Source organism: Babylonia areolata, chromosome 24 (assembly GCF_041734735.1).
Source record: "Babylonia areolata isolate BAREFJ2019XMU chromosome 24, ASM4173473v1, whole genome shotgun sequence".
Classification (NCBI taxonomy): Eukaryota; Metazoa; Mollusca; class Gastropoda; order Neogastropoda; family Buccinidae; genus Babylonia; species Babylonia areolata.
The window spans coordinates 38,337,400-38,355,071 of record NC_134899.1 but is presented as its reverse complement, the minus strand read 5'-3'; the positions used below and the strand labels follow the sequence as shown (position 1 = coordinate 38,355,071).

At 43.1% G+C, this 17,672-nt stretch overlaps 1 protein-coding gene across 1 annotated transcript in view; it reads right to left on the bottom strand.

Annotated features, from left to right (window-relative positions):
• The window catches only part of LOC143298632 (protein dachsous-like), a 178,766-nt gene that overhangs the window by 21,261 nt on the left and 139,833 nt on the right, over positions 1-17,672 (bottom strand). Inside the window, exons 7-15 of the mRNA XM_076611511.1 lie at positions 17,440-17,672; positions 15,394-15,616; positions 14,035-14,144; positions 11,672-12,602; positions 8,217-8,471; positions 6,086-6,220; positions 5,085-5,294; positions 4,473-4,656; positions 3,173-3,358 (exon numbers count right to left, since the gene is read on the bottom strand). The exon at positions 17,440-17,672 is cut by the window's right edge and continues 682 nt beyond it. Coding sequence (XP_076467626.1) covers positions 3,173-3,358; positions 4,473-4,656; positions 5,085-5,294; positions 6,086-6,220; positions 8,217-8,471; positions 11,672-12,602; positions 14,035-14,144; positions 15,394-15,616; positions 17,440-17,672 — 2,467 coding nt within the window. The remainder of the gene's footprint in view (positions 1-3,172; positions 3,359-4,472; positions 4,657-5,084; positions 5,295-6,085; positions 6,221-8,216; positions 8,472-11,671; positions 12,603-14,034; positions 14,145-15,393; positions 15,617-17,439) is intronic.

The window sequence follows — 17,672 nt, the reverse complement described above, 5'->3', positions numbered from 1 at the left end:
ATCTTTTAGCTGCTATTTCTGTCTTTTCTTTTATGTATCTTCGTTACTCTCTTGGTCGAACACCATGGTGAAGTGAGTAGCCCAACACAAACACAAGCAGTTCAAATATCAGTATCTTTTAGTTGCCATTTCTGTCTTTTCTTTCAGTTTCTTCGTTATTCTCTTGGTCGAACACCAAGGTTAATTAAGTAACCAACACAACGCAAGCAGTTACAGATAGATACATATACCGATACATAATACTTTATCAACAGTATTTAACAGTATTTACGTTTAAATAACAATATCTTTTATTTGTTATTTGTGTCTGTCTTTCCTTTCTGAGTCTTCGGTGTTCTCTTGGTCGAACACCCTGGTTAATTAAGTAACCAACACAACGCAAGCAGTTACCGATAGGTACAGATATAGAATATTATATTAACTATACAATATTTAACAAAGCAGTTACAGATGGATACAGATATAGAATATTATATTAACTATACAATATTTAACAACATTTAAGTTTAAGTATCATTATCTTTTAGTTGCTGTTTGTGTCGGCCTTTCCTTTCTGCGTCTCCGGTGTTCTCTTTGTCGAACACCCTGTTTAAGTGTGGTTCGTCCGTCGGGATCGACGAGGACCATCTAGTCATCCTAGGGGTGGGTGGGTTGGGCTCTGTGGGTGCGCAGATGACTGGTCAGGCCAATCCGCGCCCGGAAGGTTCTGACACAGTGTGGACAGGGGATGGCGGCGGCTGTCGGGGACTTGCTGGCACTGCTTTTCCTGGCCTGTCTGCGTTGCTCTGCTGCAGCGATTCTGTTGGCCTCACAGGATTCGGCGCCTTTGTGGACAGCTGAACGCCATTTTGGTCTGTCCATTGCATTCAGCTCCCATGTGTCGTGGCTGATGCTGAAGGCCTTCAGAGAAGCTTTCAGAGTGTCTTTGAAGCGCTTCTTCTGGCCTCCATGGGAGCGCTTGCCATGTTGGAGTTCGCCGTACAGCAGTTTCTTGGGGAGCCGGTGGTCTGGCATGCGAACCGTTTAAGTAAGTAACTAACAAATCACAAGCAGTTTAAGATATCAATATCTTTTTGTTGCTAGCTCTTTTTGTCTTTTCTTTCTGTCTCTTCGATATTCTCTTGGTCAATCACCGTGGTAAATTAAGTAACCAGCACAATAAAAGCAGTTCAAATATCAGTGTCTTTTGGTTGCTTTTTCTGTCTGTCTTTAATGTCTTTGTTTCTTCGTTATTCTCCTGGTCGAACAACTTTTTTTAAGTAACCGACACAACACAAGCAGTTTAAATATCAATATCTTTCAACTGTTACTAACTTTCTATTCTGTCTGTCTGTCTGTCTTTCCTTTTTCTTTCTTTGCTTGGTTTAAACAGTATTTTATTTGGAACATGTCACAATACAACACAGATATCGATGAACAGGACAACAAGAAAATCTTATATAAAGTCCTGTCCTGTCACATGTACATACTGAATATGTGACGGATGTCATCATAACTAGAACAAAACTAAGCTGAGATATAAATAAAGTGAAGAAAATGAATAAAAAACGAGTGGTGGAGGAAGAAGTCAATAGAGAGAGAACGAGAAGCATCAACGCTGGGGCACAAGCACAGCAAGACTTAACTTTCTTTGCTTCGTCGATATTCTCTTGGTCGAGCACCCTCATAAGCCAAAATAGTACTTTGAACAACAATTATTATAGCTGCAATGCACTGAATTGCATTGTATTTCTCTGTGTTATCTTGTATCGCGTTGTATAGTACCATAGTGCGCGTAACTGTATTGTACTGCAATGATTCGTATTGTATTGTTTTGTATTATAATTGTTTTGCACTGTATCGTAGTGTACTGCACTGCGCTACTCTGCATTAAGTTATGTTGCCTCGTAGTTCACTGTGTGTACTGTTCTTTCTTTGTATTGAAATGAATCAGATCGTGGTATTGTTGTTAAATTATTCTACACTCTTATAAGTTGTAATGCGTTGCATTGCATTGTAGTACAGCGTACTCTACTCTACTGCACTAAGCTGTACTCTGCCGTGCTGCAAATAAACGGGGGCTTCTTACCACCACAGTTTTGCCAGCAAAAACGGTCTAGAACAAACTGACACTAACGCTATTAAGGAATGCTTAAGACCACACGCACACGCACACGCACACACACACACAGAACTCCAATACATAAATACCCCTCCAACACACACACACACACACACACACACATACTCACAACCCCCCTTCACCACCAATATCCCCACATCCTCCGTAATTATTGCATGCGTGTGACTTTGATCATCGTATGTGAGATTTACTTTCAAGTCAACCCGACATTCTGCATTTTATATATGTCTTATACATAATACATTGAACGACTCTGAATTTCGTATATTACTTATGTGTTCTGAGTGAATTTCTCTTGGGAGAAAATAATGTAGTCTGTATTGTATTGTATTGTATTGTATTGTATTATTGCATTTCTCTCTCTCTCTCTCTTTTTTTTTTTTTTTTTTTGTTGTTGTTGTTGTTGTTGTTGTCACAACAGATTTCTCTTTGCGAAATTCGGGCTGCTCTCCAAAGGGAGGGAGCGTTGCTACACTGAAAGCGCCACCTTTTGGTTTCTGTTTGAAGTTTGTTGGATTTTTCTACAGACTTTTGCCAGGGGGACACAACCCCTTCTGTTGCCGTGGGTTCTTTTAAGTGCGTCATTAAGTGCATGCTTTTGCACACACGGGACCTCGTGCACTGCGTGTTGCACATTGCACACACTGTATTTTGTATTTGTATTTCTTTTTATCACAACATATTTCTCTGTGTGAAATTCGGGCTGTTCTCCCTAGGGAGAGCGCGTCGCTACACTACAGCGCCATATATATATATATATATAGAGAGAGAGAGAGAGAGAGAGAGAGAGAGAGGGAGAGAGAGAGAGAGAGAGAGAGAGAGAGAGAGAGAGAGAGATTTTTTTTTTTTCTCAAGGCCTGACTAAGCGCGTTGGGTTACGCTGCTGGTCAGGCATCTGCTTGGCAGATGTGGTGTAGCGTATATGGATTTGTCCGAACGCGGTGACGCCTCCTTGAGCTACTGATACTGATACTGATACAGCACCACACTTTTTTTTTTTTTTTTTTTCCTGCGTGCAGTTTTATTTGTTGTTTTTTTCTATCGACTGACCCCGATGTGATGATGTCCCCTGAGGTGCTGTTGACGGAGAAGTAGCCCTCCGTGTCGTTGCCCAGCAAGGAGTAGGCCACCTCCCCGTTGGAGCCCTGGTCGGGGTCCGAGGCGAAGACCCTCATGACCGTCTGCCCCTTGGCGATGTCCTCTCGGATCGTGGCTGTGTAGGTCCCGTGGCTGAACCTGTGGGTGGGAACGTTGGGTTTGGGTAACTGTGGTGTGGTGTGGTGTGGTGTGGTGTGGTGTGCTGTCCTGTGCTGTGCTGTGGTGTGGTGAGCTATAGTGTGCTGTGGTTTGGTGTGATGTGGTGTTGTGTTGTGGTGTGCTGTGCTGTGCTGTGCTGTGCTGTGCTGTGCTGTGCTGTGCTGTGCTGTGCTGTGCTGTGCTGTGGTGTGGTGTGATGTGTTGTGGTGTGTTATGGTGTGCAGAGCTGTGCTGTGTTGTGTTGGACTGTGCTGTGTTGTGTTGTGCTGCGTTGTGTTGTGCCGTGTTGCGTTGTGCTGTGTCGTGGTGTGCAGTGTTGTGCTGTGCTGTGTTGTGCTGTGTGTTGTGTTGCGTGTTGTGCTGCGTTGTGTTGTGTCGTGTTGTGTTGCGCTGTGTTGTGTTTTACTGCAGCGCGTTGCATTGCATTGCACTGTGCTGTCCTGTCCTGTATTGTATTGTATTGTATTGTATTGTACTGTGTTGTCTTGTATTTGTATTGCACTGTAATATATTTTATGGCACTGAACTGCATTTCAATGAATTGTATTGTACTGTACAGTATTCTACTTTATTGCATTGCATTGTATTGTACTGTGCTGTGCTGTGTTTTAATCATATGGCACTGTATTGTATTGTATTGTATTGTATTGTATTGTATCATTGCCTTGCAATGTGTTACTCTTTTGTCACAAAAGGTTTCTTTGTTTGAAACATGGACTGCTCTCACTGTGGAGAACGCCTCGCCACCGTGCTGGTGATGATGATGCTGATGATGATGATGATGATAACCACCATACTTATTATCTATGATGATGATGATGATGATCACCACCACCACCACCACCACCACCACCATCGCCAATCATCAATAATAACCATAATCATCAATCATCATCAATACTCCTCCACCTCCACCTCCTCCTCATCATCACGTACATTGATACAGCCGCTTGACTTACACATTCCCCAAACCCCCACCAACATCCCCCCCCGCCCCACGACCCCCGGCCCCCCACCCACTCTCCCATCCCTCCCTCTCCCCCCCCCCTTCCCAAAACGAAAGCAAAACGAAAGGGCATGGAAGGAAACGAACCTGGGACTGTTGTCGTTGTCGTCCAGCACTGTGACACTGACCCTTGTGGACCCTGAGCGGCGCGGGGCCCCAGAGTCCGTGGCCGTGATGGTCAGGCTGTACACCTGGCGGGCCTCGCGGTCCAGCGGCTGGCACGACAGCTGGCCCGTGTTCGAGTCTATGTCGAACTTGCCGTCGTTGCCGGCTGTTGTGGTTTTGAAAGACGTATGAAAATGAAATAAAACATGTTTACTATATACGTAAGGGTGGGTTACACACACACACACACACACACACACACACACACACACACACACACAGAATACAAACAAAACAAAACAAAAAAAACAACTCCCCACACCACACTACCGCACACCCCACCAACACACACATACACACAACAGAAATACAACAGATAGCACAGAGACATAAAACAACGGCCAGAAAACAACAACAAGAAAACAACAACAAGAAAACAACACACACACACACACACACACACACACACACACAACAAAATAAACAAACACAATCCTCCAATCCTCACTACCACCCAAAATCACCCCAAATCCTCCCTCCCCCCACCACACACACACACACACACACACACACACAAACAAAATCCCAACATACCAGTAATGGTGTACTCAATCTCCGCGTTGACGCCCACATCGAGGTCCGAGGCGGCGATGGTGATGACGTTGTCCTGGGGCTGGTTCTCGGGCACCTGCAGCAGGTGGTGCTCCCTGTCGAACAGCGGGCTGTGGTCGTTCACGTCCTCCACCTCCACCAGCACCGTGGTGATGTCGAACAGCGACGGGTAGCCGTCGTCTTTCACGTACACTGTTGGGGGCGAGGTGGGGGTGCAGGTTATGATTATCAAGTTATCATTGCTATTCTGTTGAGGGGTTTTGTATTGTATTGTATTGTATTTCTCTTTTTGTCACAACAGATTTCTCTGTGTGAAATTCGGGCTGCTCTCCCCTGCGAGCAGTTTTATTTGTTTTTCCTATCGAAGTAGATTTTTTTAAATAAAATTTTCCCAGGAACAACCGTGTGTGTGTGCGAGTGTTCGAGCAAGTATCCGTGCGCGGTTATCCCTGCGTAACCATCCAAACCGAATACGTGTGTGTGTGTGTGTGTGTGTGTGTGTGTGTGTGTGTGTGTGTGTGTGATTTGTTTCATGGGCGGCGTCATGAGGAGGGTTTAGGAGGTCACAAATTGACATCAGTTTACATTTGGGCCAGCAGCAAAGTGAGAGCTGTATTATCAATGGTTTCTCCAGTCAATGGGAAATCATTTACAGCTTAGTCTTTCGTGAAGGACTATGACTCTCAAACTAGGAGGCAAAATTGCACTGGCTCTTAGTGCTGCAGCCTTGTGGGCTAGTTGGCCTTTGGGAACCATCCCAACGCTGACTGTTCTAAAACCCTCTTGGCCGAGAGAGTGGGGGTGTAACTTGGGCAAGACACTCTCCACTATAATCACATTCTAGCCCAGATAGTCGGAACAGCAGTTGCCTCCTGTGCTGTTCTGATGATCATAATCGGACACGACTATCATATATATATATATATATATATATATATATATATATATATATATATATATATAATTTTTCCTTGTGGCCTTACCTGTGACAGTGTACATGTCCTGCTTCTCCCTGTCCAAAGGCTTGGTGGCGGTGATCACCCCAGTAACGGGGTCCACAGCAAATTTGTCCCCGGCGATTCCTCTCAAGATCATGTAGGTGAGGTTCCCGTTGTTCCCTGTTGTTAGGGGAAAAAAAGGGTTGCAGGATTAAACATAATATTGATAAATATATTTCATATAGCGCTAAAATCTTGTTCAGAAACACCAAAATTTCACACACATGCATATATATTTTTTTAAACGCATGGGGGAAAAGACAAAATTATTAAATCCCTGTAGATAGAAGGTTAGAGAAATTATGGGACGATATGGAGGAGCTATTTTGGGAAAGAGGTAAGTTTGAAGGGCGGACTTTCAATTGAAAGAGCTGAGTGCAGGGATATGACGAAGCGAATCGTTTGCACACTGGACAATATGAAGATCTGCTGACAGAATGGCCACGTAACCAGATCCAGTTGCTTGCTAAAACAATTCCCCAAGGAACTGAGATGGAAGGGAAGACAGAAAATTAAGCAACGATGGACTGATGATATCGCAGAATGGGAGAAGAAGAAGAAGAAGAAGAAGAAGAAGAAATAGGAGGAGGAGGAGGAAGAGGAGGAGGAGAAGGAGGAAGAGGAGAAGAAGAAGTAAAAGTAGAAGAAGAAGAAGAAGTTTTAATCTAAGCCTTATTTACTTCATAGCTTTTATAATCTGATTCATCTCTTAAGTGTGCTTTTTCATTCATATGAACACGCTGGGTGTTTTCCATTGTCAGATAGCGGTTGATGCGCTTTTTTAAGGCATGTTTATAGTCAACTGGATGATGTAAGGCGCTTTGAGCAGCATTGGTGCTGGATATCGCGCCATAGAAAAACTATGTATTATTATTATCATTATTAAGAAGAAGAAGAAGAAGAAGAAGAAGAAAAACGGTTCGAAAGTGTATCAAGGGTTATCGCAACTCGATATAATTCTTGTGCATAAACATAGTCTTTGCCCAAACGCTGGGCCATGAAAATGACGAATGTTTTCAACTGGCGACTAAAACAAAACTAAATGAATGAATGAATGAAAAAACAGATAGATAAATAGATAAATAGACAAACAAGCACATGAATAAATAAATAAAAGAGGGAAGGGGAACACCTAGAGGCGCACAAGGGCGACTATCAAACCTGAAAGTGAAAGCAGTCCACTTTTCGTTGAACGGTTCTCTCCCTTACACTGACAACTCTCACGGGTTTGAACTGAATGACCGCTTTCTCTCGCGCGCTGCCATTATTAAGTATCTCCTCATAATCATTATTGAACATTTTCGATCCTTATTATTTTCAGTATCATGGAGAATGAACTGTTGAAGTTAATTCATTTTCAATACTTCTCACGACTCTACGTCAAGTATATGAATTCACATCCACTCTGAACTCCTCCATATCACTCCGACTTGTAAGCTCCGCTCTTCAGATATTCGACTTTTCAGGATACGTGAGAACTAAGACCTTCCGACACAGACTTTTTTTGTTCTCCTTTCAAACCCCTCAAAGTGTGGAACAGATTCCCTGACAACCTCCGACACCCTGACTAAATTAGACAGAAAAAGAAATGGCAACAACAACAACCCTAAGCTAATCTCCCCATATCATCAAAACCTGTACAGACATTTCACCCCACTATTCCATTCACTCATTCAGTCATCTCCATCGCTCACCGTGCACACTTCACCCCACTTTTCCATTCACTCACTCACTCGCCTTCATCGCTCACCGTTCACACTTCACCCCACTATTCCATTCACTCATTCAGTCATCTCCATCGCTCACCGTTCACACTTCACCCCACTATTCCATTCGCTTACCAACATCGCAGTCCGTTCACACTCCACCACACATTTCCATTCACCCACTCACCGTTCACACTCCACCCTACTTTTCCACCTACATCGCTCACCGTTCACACTCCACTTTACTTTTCCATTCACTCACTCATCTTCACCGCCTGAGGTGCACACTTCACCCCAATCACTCACCTTCATCGCTTAAGGTGCACACTTCACCCTACTATTGCAATCACTCACTCATCTTCATCGCTTAAGGTTCACACTCCACCACACATTTCCATTCACCCACTCACCTTCATCGCTATCCGTGGCCTTCACAGTGGCCACAGGGCTGGTGACGGGCCGGGGGTTGGAGGGCGGGGATTCGAACACCCGCCCCCGGTAGACGGACTGCTGGAAGAGGGGAGCGTTGTCGTTGACGTCCACCACAGAGACCCGGAGCTCCTGGAAGGACACCATCTTGGGCACCCCGGCGTCCTCGGCGCTGACGTTCAGCATGTAGGAGGATCGGGTCTCCCGGTCCAGGGACTCGTAGATGGTCAGAAGGCCTGGACACAGGAGGTGTGTTGCTGTTTTATTTATCTATCTATATATCTATCTGTCTATCTATCTATCCGTCTGTCTGTCTATCTATCTATTTATTTATTTATTTATGTATCTGCTTATATATCCATTCATTCATTTATTTATTTATTTATTTTAGCGATTTATTTCTAACCATTACCTTGTGCATTTTTTTTTATAATTTTTATTTTTTTTATTTTTGTTTCTCTCTCTCTCTCTCTCTCTCTCTCTCTCTCTCTATATATATATATATATATAATTGTTGTTTATCAGTGTAGTAGTGATGATGTTGAGGATGATGTGTTATCGTTATCGGTTCTTGTTCTTCATCTTCTTGTTCTAGTTGTTGTTCTTCTCCTTCTACTACTACTACTACTACTACTACTACTACTACTACTACGAAGATTATCGTTGTTGCTGTTATCATCGTCTTTATTATTTATTATTTTTTTTATTGTTATCATCATCATCATCATCATCATCATCGTCATATTCTTCTTCCTCTTCTTCTTCTTCTTCTTATTATTATTATCGTCATCATCATCATCATCACCATCAGCGTGCGCGCGTCCATTGCGTCATCATGTCTCCGAGCGTGCGTTCGTGCGTTCTTGCGAATACATATGCACGTGCGTGCCTGCGTATGTGCAATTCTTTTTGTCCCTGAAATGAGTTTTGGGGCCCGTATCAGACTTTTTCATAGCAGAAATTGGGTTCGCGATCATGCGTTTAATAAACTACTTGAAAGATAGGAGAAAAAACAAACTTGACTGAATGAAAACAAAACAATATATATATATATATAAAGAGGTGGAAGAAGAGTAAGGTAAGAAAAAAAAAGTGTTACCGTTTATGCTCGTCTAGTGAGTTCCCGAAAGAAAAGCGAAATTCCTGAACTAATGCGTCAAAGACGCAAAGGATCCATGACCTTATCTCGGAGAAGAGCGAAGGGATTAAAAGCGATTAAGCTGAAAAATTAATGACTACACCCAAAGCTTGAGGGGAAATTTAACCGATTTAGAAAAAAAGAAAAGAAAAAGAAGAAGAAAAAAAAGAATGTGATTACATTACCAGTGGCAGAAGCCAAGAGATCCGTTGACTATCAAAAGGTTACAGTAGTTAAAGAAAGAAAAAAGCAACAAAAAAACAACAACAAAAAACAAAAAAAAACAAAAAACAAAAAACAACAACAAGCAAGCAGGAAATGAAAGAGAATATAAAAGAAAGAGAAAAAAAGAGAGAAAAAGAAAGAAAGAAAGAAAGAATGAATGAATGAAATAGAGATAGAAGCAAACAAAATGTGAGTGCAGGTAGTCTGCACAGCATGGCCAGTTAAAACATTGAAATATAACTGTCCACGTTATTTTATATCCAAGCACTGTGGGAAAAGGTCTTCAAACACACACACACACACACACACACACACACACACACACCAACACACACAACATATGTGTGTGTATTTAAAGACCTTTTCCCACAGTGCTTGGATATAAAATAATGTGGCCATATATATATATATATATATATATATATATATATATATGTGTGTGTGTGTGTGTGTGTGTGTGTGTGTGTGTGTGTGTGTGTGTGTGTGTGTGATAGCGGGCATGTAGTAATATTTTGACTATAATATACTTTCATCAAACATTGCCAATGGGGGAAAGAGACGCGCAAGAGTCAAAGGTATTTCAGTTCACTGGGACGAAACAGCGCGATTCTCTTCTTATTCCGCTTTGCTGTAAGATGTGTTGTGCCAAACAATGCAAAGCAAAAGACCTAAAAAAAAAACAACACTACGTTTATCTTTAAGGTATGAATTACAAATAGACAAGAAAACTGGTGATGAAACAAGTAACGATACGTTTGTGTCCATGGAAAAGACAATCCGATTCAACTAGACATTAAATGGTTCATACACAGTAATTATTCGTACGAACCAGGTCTGGGAAAAAACAAACAAACAACAACAACAACAAAATGCAGCGATAATGATAAAAATAAAATTAATAAAGTGAAGGAAGTGATTTTGAAACAATACTTATCGTGGCGTCTAAAACTCTTTTCATGTTATCAATGAAATTCACTTTAAAATGCCGAAACTGGGACTAGCAAAATATAAGAATTGCTGATTAAAAACCGAAAAAGAAATTTAAAAAATGGGAAAATGGAAAATGAGGGAAAAAAATACAAGGAAGATGAACAGCATATCAACATACACACACACACACACACACACACACACACACACACACACACACAAAACAAAACAAAACAAAAAAGAAAAAAACACAACAAGAAAGCAAAAACAATGCATCACATTCCTAAAGTCAACACTATAAAAAAAAAAATCAACCTCTCCTTACATTACAAGCGTTTCAAATAATGTCACGAACAATCACTTTGCATTTATTTTATAAACACTGGCATAAAATGAGACATGTATTCTCAAAAAGTAAAATAACTGGGCACATCACTCATTACACAAGCTTTGTATATATATATATATATATATATATATATATATATATATATATATATATATATATATATATATAAAGTCCTATCATCATTTCATGACGTTGGGCAACAAATGAAACGATAAAAATTAAAGTGGACTGAACGTTAAATCAATCAGTTGAGCTGCCAGCGAAGACAGAAGAAGTATTGCTCAATGTATCGCGGTTCCCACTGCTTGGCTCGAAACCAAACCAAACTCAAACAATCCGTGTTTTGAAAACAAAAACTACATTTTATTGTCCTTTTCATTCAGCATAATATATATTTCAACGACATCACTGCTTGATGAAAAAATACTGTATGCATTGTTGTTTTCCTTGTTTATCTTTTTTTGTTTGTTTTTTGTTTTGTTCTTCTTCGTTTCAGTTTCAAATCGTCCATCCATAACATTAAAACACGTTCGTTACTAACACACACACACACACACACACACACACACACACACACACACACACACCCCGCTTCAAACACAAAGCACAACACCCACACACAAACACCTTCCTCCCCCCCTCCCCCCATACCTCACACACATACACCACACAAACCACACGCTCACACAACACCACACACAAACAAACACACCTCCCCCTCATACCAACTCCTTCCCCCGCCCCCTCCCCCCTCCACACACACACACACACACACACACACACACATCACTCACCCGAGTCCTGCTCCAGGCGGAACTTGCCATCCTCATTGCCAGACACGATGCCGTAGCTGACCACGTTGTTCCCGCTGTCCTCCTGGTTCGAATCCTGGTCCACCGCCACGATAAAGATGGCCGGGTACCCGATCGGCTCGTCCTCGAAAATGTGCACCTCGGAGCGGGACTCGAACTCGGGTCTGTTGTCGTTGACGTCCACCACAGAGACCTCCACCGTCACCTGCGAGATGAGGCGCTGGGAGGGCGAGGGGCAGGTGTCCTCAGCCTTGACGATGATGGTGACGGTGTGCACCTGCTCGTAATCAATCTCCTGAGCCACACTCAGCTCCCCGCTTTCCGGATCGATCTCAAAGTAAGGACCCGGTCCCACGGGCGCCGGCCCGGACGCCGACTCGGACACCACGGAATACCGCACGGTCCCGTTCAGTCCGGAGTCCCTGTCCGTGGCGACGAAGGTGTGCACGACGTGCCCCAAGACGGCGTTCTCCCGCACCTTGGGGAAGACCGGGTCGTCGTCGAAGACCGGAGCGTTGTCGTTGAGGTCGACGACATGCACGACGACGCTGATGTTGCTGCTGCGCGGGAAGGCAGCGTTGCTGTCCACGGCCTGGATGCTCAGCACGTGGGACGACGACTCCTCGTAGTCGATCTGGCGCACGCTGCGGATGACCCCCGAGGCGGTGTCCACGGAGAAGAGGCTGAAGACGTTGCCGCCCACCAGGTAGTAGTTCACGCGCCCGTTCTCCCCGGAGTCCCGGTCCTGGGCGCGCACCTCGCCCACCACGGTGCCGATGGGCACGTTCTCCGGCAGGTAGAAGTTGACCTCCCGCGCGTGGAACAGCGGTGCCTCGTCGTTGACGTCCTCCACTTGGATGGTCACTACCTGGCTCTGGTAGCGGCGGGGCTGGCCGTTGTCATAGGCCAGGACCTGGTGGTTGGAAAGTTGTGGTGGTCAAATTGTTATTGGTGGTGGTGATAGGTGATGGTGATGATTATAGTGGGTGGCGGTGAAATTGTAATGGTGATGATAGTAGATGGTGATGGTGATGGTGATGATTATGTTATCATGATGATATATAGTAACAACAATAATTGAAAAAGAAAACACATACACACCAAATATTGAAAAAATTCAATGAAAAAACCCCCCCCCCAAAAAAAAAACAACAACCCCACATACCAAAAATAGATAAATTTAACAGATAAGAAAAAAAAGAGGATTAAATTACAAACATCATCAAGAAAAATAAATAAATTAATGAATTGATTAATACACGTAATACCAGAAATAATTATTTCAAGAAATATTGAAAACAAAAATAAATGATGATGATGATGACGATGTGCATTTTACACAGCGTTTACTCTGAAGCACCAAGGGCATTAATTTCACACCTGTTAAAAGTACAAGCACGTAAAAAAAAAATTTTTTAAACCCCAACCTATTCTAAATCAGGATAATATCACTCACAGCACACATACACTCACTCACACACACACACACACACACACACACACAAATTCAAACACGGTTTACTGAGGGAGGGCGAAAAGGAATAAGAGAAAAATCTTAAGTTTAAAAAACAAAAATTTTGTTCGAACTCGGAACAAAATATTTTTTGTTTTTTTGTTTGTTTATTGTTGTTGTTTGTTTTTTGTTGTTGTTGTTGTTTTGTTTTTTTTGGTGTTGTTGTTTTTTGTTGTTGTTGTTTTGTTTTTTTTTGGGGGGGGGGTTCCAGAAAGTTGAAGGAAGAGAGTGCCAGGGGCTTGAAGGAAGAGAGTGCCAGGGGATTGAAGGAAGGAGAGTTCCAGGAGGTTGAAGGAAGGAGAGTTTCAGGGGGTTGAAGGAAGGAGAGTTCCAGGAGGTTGAAGGAAGGAGAGTTCCAGGAGGTTGAAGGAAGAGAGTTCCAGGAGGTTGAAGGAAGAGAGTTCCAGGGGGGTTGAAGGAAGAGAGTTCCAGGGGGTTGAAGGAAGTGTTCCTGGAGGTTGAAGGAAGAGTTCCTGGAGGTTGAAGGAAGAGAGTTCCAGGGAGTTGAAGGAAGAGTTCCTGGAGGTTGAAGGAAGAGAGTTCAGGGGGTTGAAGAAGAGAGTTCCATGGAGTTGAGGAAGAGAGTTCCTGGAGTTTGAAGGAAGAGAGTTCCAGGAGGTTGAAGGAAGAGAGTTCCAGGGGGTTGAAGGAAGAGAGTTCCAGGGGGTTTAAGGGAAGAGAGTTCCAGGGGGTTGAAGGAAGAGAGTTCCAGGGGGCTGAAGGGAAGAGAGTTCCAGGGGGTTGAAGGAAGAGAGTTCCAGGGGGTTGAAGGAAAGAGAGTTCCAGAAAGAAACCAAGAAAGAAATGCAGTGTACACATGTAGTGCAGTTACCTTCAAGCGGTACTCGGTCCTCGTCTCATAGTCCAGCACCTCTTCCGTGCTAATCCAGCCAGAGGTCCGGTGGATGTTGAAGTTGCTCAGGGCCTCGGGGTCCGAGTCATCTGGAATTGGTGATGGTAATGATAATAATAATAATAATAATAATAATAATAATATCATGAAGTCATACGTTTAGAATATAAGAAAAACTGATTAAATTTTTTTTCTGCCACAATTAACAACAACACACATACAGAGAGAGAGAGAGAGAGAGAGAGAGAGAGAGAGAGGAAGATGAAGAAGAAGAAGAAGAAGAAGAAGAAGAAGAAGAAGAAGAAGAAGAAGAAGAAGAAGAAGAAATAACCTTTATAAACATTTAAAACTATATAATAAACAAACGAACTTTACAAAAAACCACACTTCATTACAAAAACAACAATTAACAAAACAAAATACTTGGGGAAACATTGTCGATAACAAAGCGCTCTTTCGGTCTTCGGTCTTATCATCTTGCAGCTACCTGACAAAACCAGCGCGATGGGATTGTAAAGCGCATCCAATTCAAAACCCACCCTCACACCCCGCCTGACCCCACCCACCCCCCACCCTTTCTTTCTTTTAACACAACATACATGATACAACGATTATGGATCAGTTGTCGGCACTCTCTGAAGCTTCCTTGAAAACTGAAACTTAAATATATATGATAGTCAGTCGTGTCCGACTATGACCATCAGAACAGCAGAGGAGGGCAAACTGATGTTCCGACTATTTTGGGCTAGAATTTGATTATTGTGGAGAGTGTCTTGCCCAAGTTACATCCCTACTCTCTCGGCCAAGAGGGTTTTTTAGGACAGTCGGCGTTGGGATGGTTCCCAAAGGCCAACTAGCCCACAAGGCTGCAGCACTAAGAAGAGCCAGTGCAATTTTGCCTGCTGGTTTGAGAGTCATAGTCCTTCATAAAAGACTAAGCATTAACTCACTCAGTACGGCCAGTCCTCTCTTCTCCTCTACACAGACCCCTCGGATGTCCAGTGGGTGTCTGAATGACCCAACCTTTAGCTTCCATCGTCAGAATTGTGGTATTCTTTGTCAACACTCACGTCTTCAGTATAAGAGCCTTCCGCTTGCAATATTTTGATGATGGTAATTGGGGTGAAACGCTGTTAACGTCGTCTCTTTCGCCGTTCGTATGGAAAGAGTTAAATGATTTCCCATTGACTGGAGAAACCATTGATAATACAGCTCTCACTTTGCTGTTGGCCCAAAATTAATGTAAAACTGTAAAACTTATTTCAATCTGTGACATAAGCCGAGTGTTGGGAAACTTTAACTAACTAACTAACTAACCAACCTAACAAAACCACTCACCGGCATCAAAGGCGAAAGTGACGGTCCCGTTCTCACCGGCGTCTCTGTCGTGGGCCAGCATCTTGACGACCTGCAGGCCCTTGGGTCTGTTCTCCGACACCCTGGTGCTGTAGCGGTCCCCCCCGCCCGTGAACTGCGGGCTGTTGTCGTTCTCGTCCAGCACCCTAACCTTTACCGCGGCGCTGTCACTGCGCTCTGGCACCCCGGCGTCAGTCACGAACACCTTGTGAGGGAAATGAAATGAAATGATATTTGGAGTGACGTGGAGTGCTATTTGGGGTGGAGTGGAGTGATGGCCTAGAGGTAACGCGTCCGCCTAGGAAGCGAGAGAATCTGAGCGCCGCGCTGGTTCGAATCACGGCTCAGCCGCCGATATTTTCTCCCCCTCCACTAGACCTTGAGTGGTGGTCTGGACGCTAGTTATTCGGATGAGACGATAAACCGAGGTCCCGTGTGCAGCATGCACTTAACGCACGTAAAGGAACCCACGACAACTAAAGGATTTTTCCTGGCAAAATTCTGTAGAAAAATCCACTTCAATAGGAAACCTGGCAAAATTCTGTAGAAAAATCAACTTCAATAGGAAAAACAAATAAAACTGCACGCAGGAAAAAATACAAAATAATGAGTGACGCTGTAGTGTAGCTGGGGAGAGCAGCCCGAATTTCACACAGTGAAATCTGTTGTGATAAAAAGAAATACAAATACAAATATCTATTCAGAAGACCATTGGCCAACTCTGAAAGGACCTGAACAATTAAGTTACAATCGTAATCGAAAACAAAGAAAACATCTCACCAAGCAATATATATTACTAACTGACAGCAACCGCACGTCTTTTTGAGGCTTTATATAGATACAGTAATAATTTCCATATCATCTCTTTGTTGATGGTGAAAACAAAAGGCTCAGCCGAAATATACAAGGATCACGATAATATTTTCGTGGAATAAATCATTCTCCAAAATCACAAAATAAACACATAATGGAATTCATTCTCTTCAGCCGACTTACATAATGGACATACTATCTGCAGTGCAGGACTTCTATATCTTAATGAATGCTTACATACTGATGAAACTCCGAATCTAGATTTAGCTAAATAACTCTTTATAAACATGTTTATATTCATAGACAGATACGACTCTCTAGAGTGGCCATATTTAAAAGTCCTACAAAATTAAAAACCCTTCACTAGTATGAATGAGATTATCCCTGTCTTGCCATCTGCAATCAATAATTCTTTGCTTGGACACTTTGATAAAGCCTGAAACAGATTCTACACCCTGATTATGACAAACCAATGAAAACCCATACTTATCTAATGTTGTACGTATCTTTGTAACCCATGTGTGTTTTCCCCTTTCATTAAGATCATGTAACATTCACCTTGTGAGGGAGAGGAGAGGGAGAGTTTGAGGTTGATATGTTATAAGGATGGTGTTGTTGATGGTTATTGGTATTATGCATGCAAAATCATGAGGATAAATAAGGTGATGATAACAACAAAATACTGATAGTACTACTACTACTAAAGATAATCATGAAATTGACGATACCACCCCTGCTACTTAATGCTGTTATCAGCATAGGTACCAATGACAATGACAAGAAGAAGAGTAACCATGATTTTTTTTTTTCACAACAAAAACTCCTCCCACTACTTCGACTACTACTGCTGCTACTACCACTGCTACTACTTTTTCTGATGATGATGATGATGATGATGATGATGGTTTTAATAATGACAACAACAGTAATCCTACCACCAACACGAAACGCCGACTGCTACCTCTTATGACAAGAATAATGAGCCTTCATACAGCGAATATCACGCGGCTCGTAGCGCGCGCGCGCGCACACACACACACACACACACACACACACACACACACACACCTCTCTCTCTCACACACACACACACCCACACAAACTCTCTCTCTCACTCTCTCACTCACACACACACACACACACACACACACACACACACACACGAGCACCCCACACATATACACTCACATACCGCATACATACATACATACATACCTTCAACGAATACTCCTCCTGCTCCTCACGGTCCAGTGCCTTCCTGGCGGTGATGACCCCAGTCACGGGATCCATCCGGAACTTGTCATCCCAGCTCCCACCACCACCTCCACCGCCACCAAGACGGTAGCGGAGTCGCCCGTTGTCGCCGGCATCGCGGTCCGACGCCGACACGCGCCCGATGTTCCCTGCCCGGTTCTCGGGGATGCTGAACTTGTACTCGGCGCGCGACA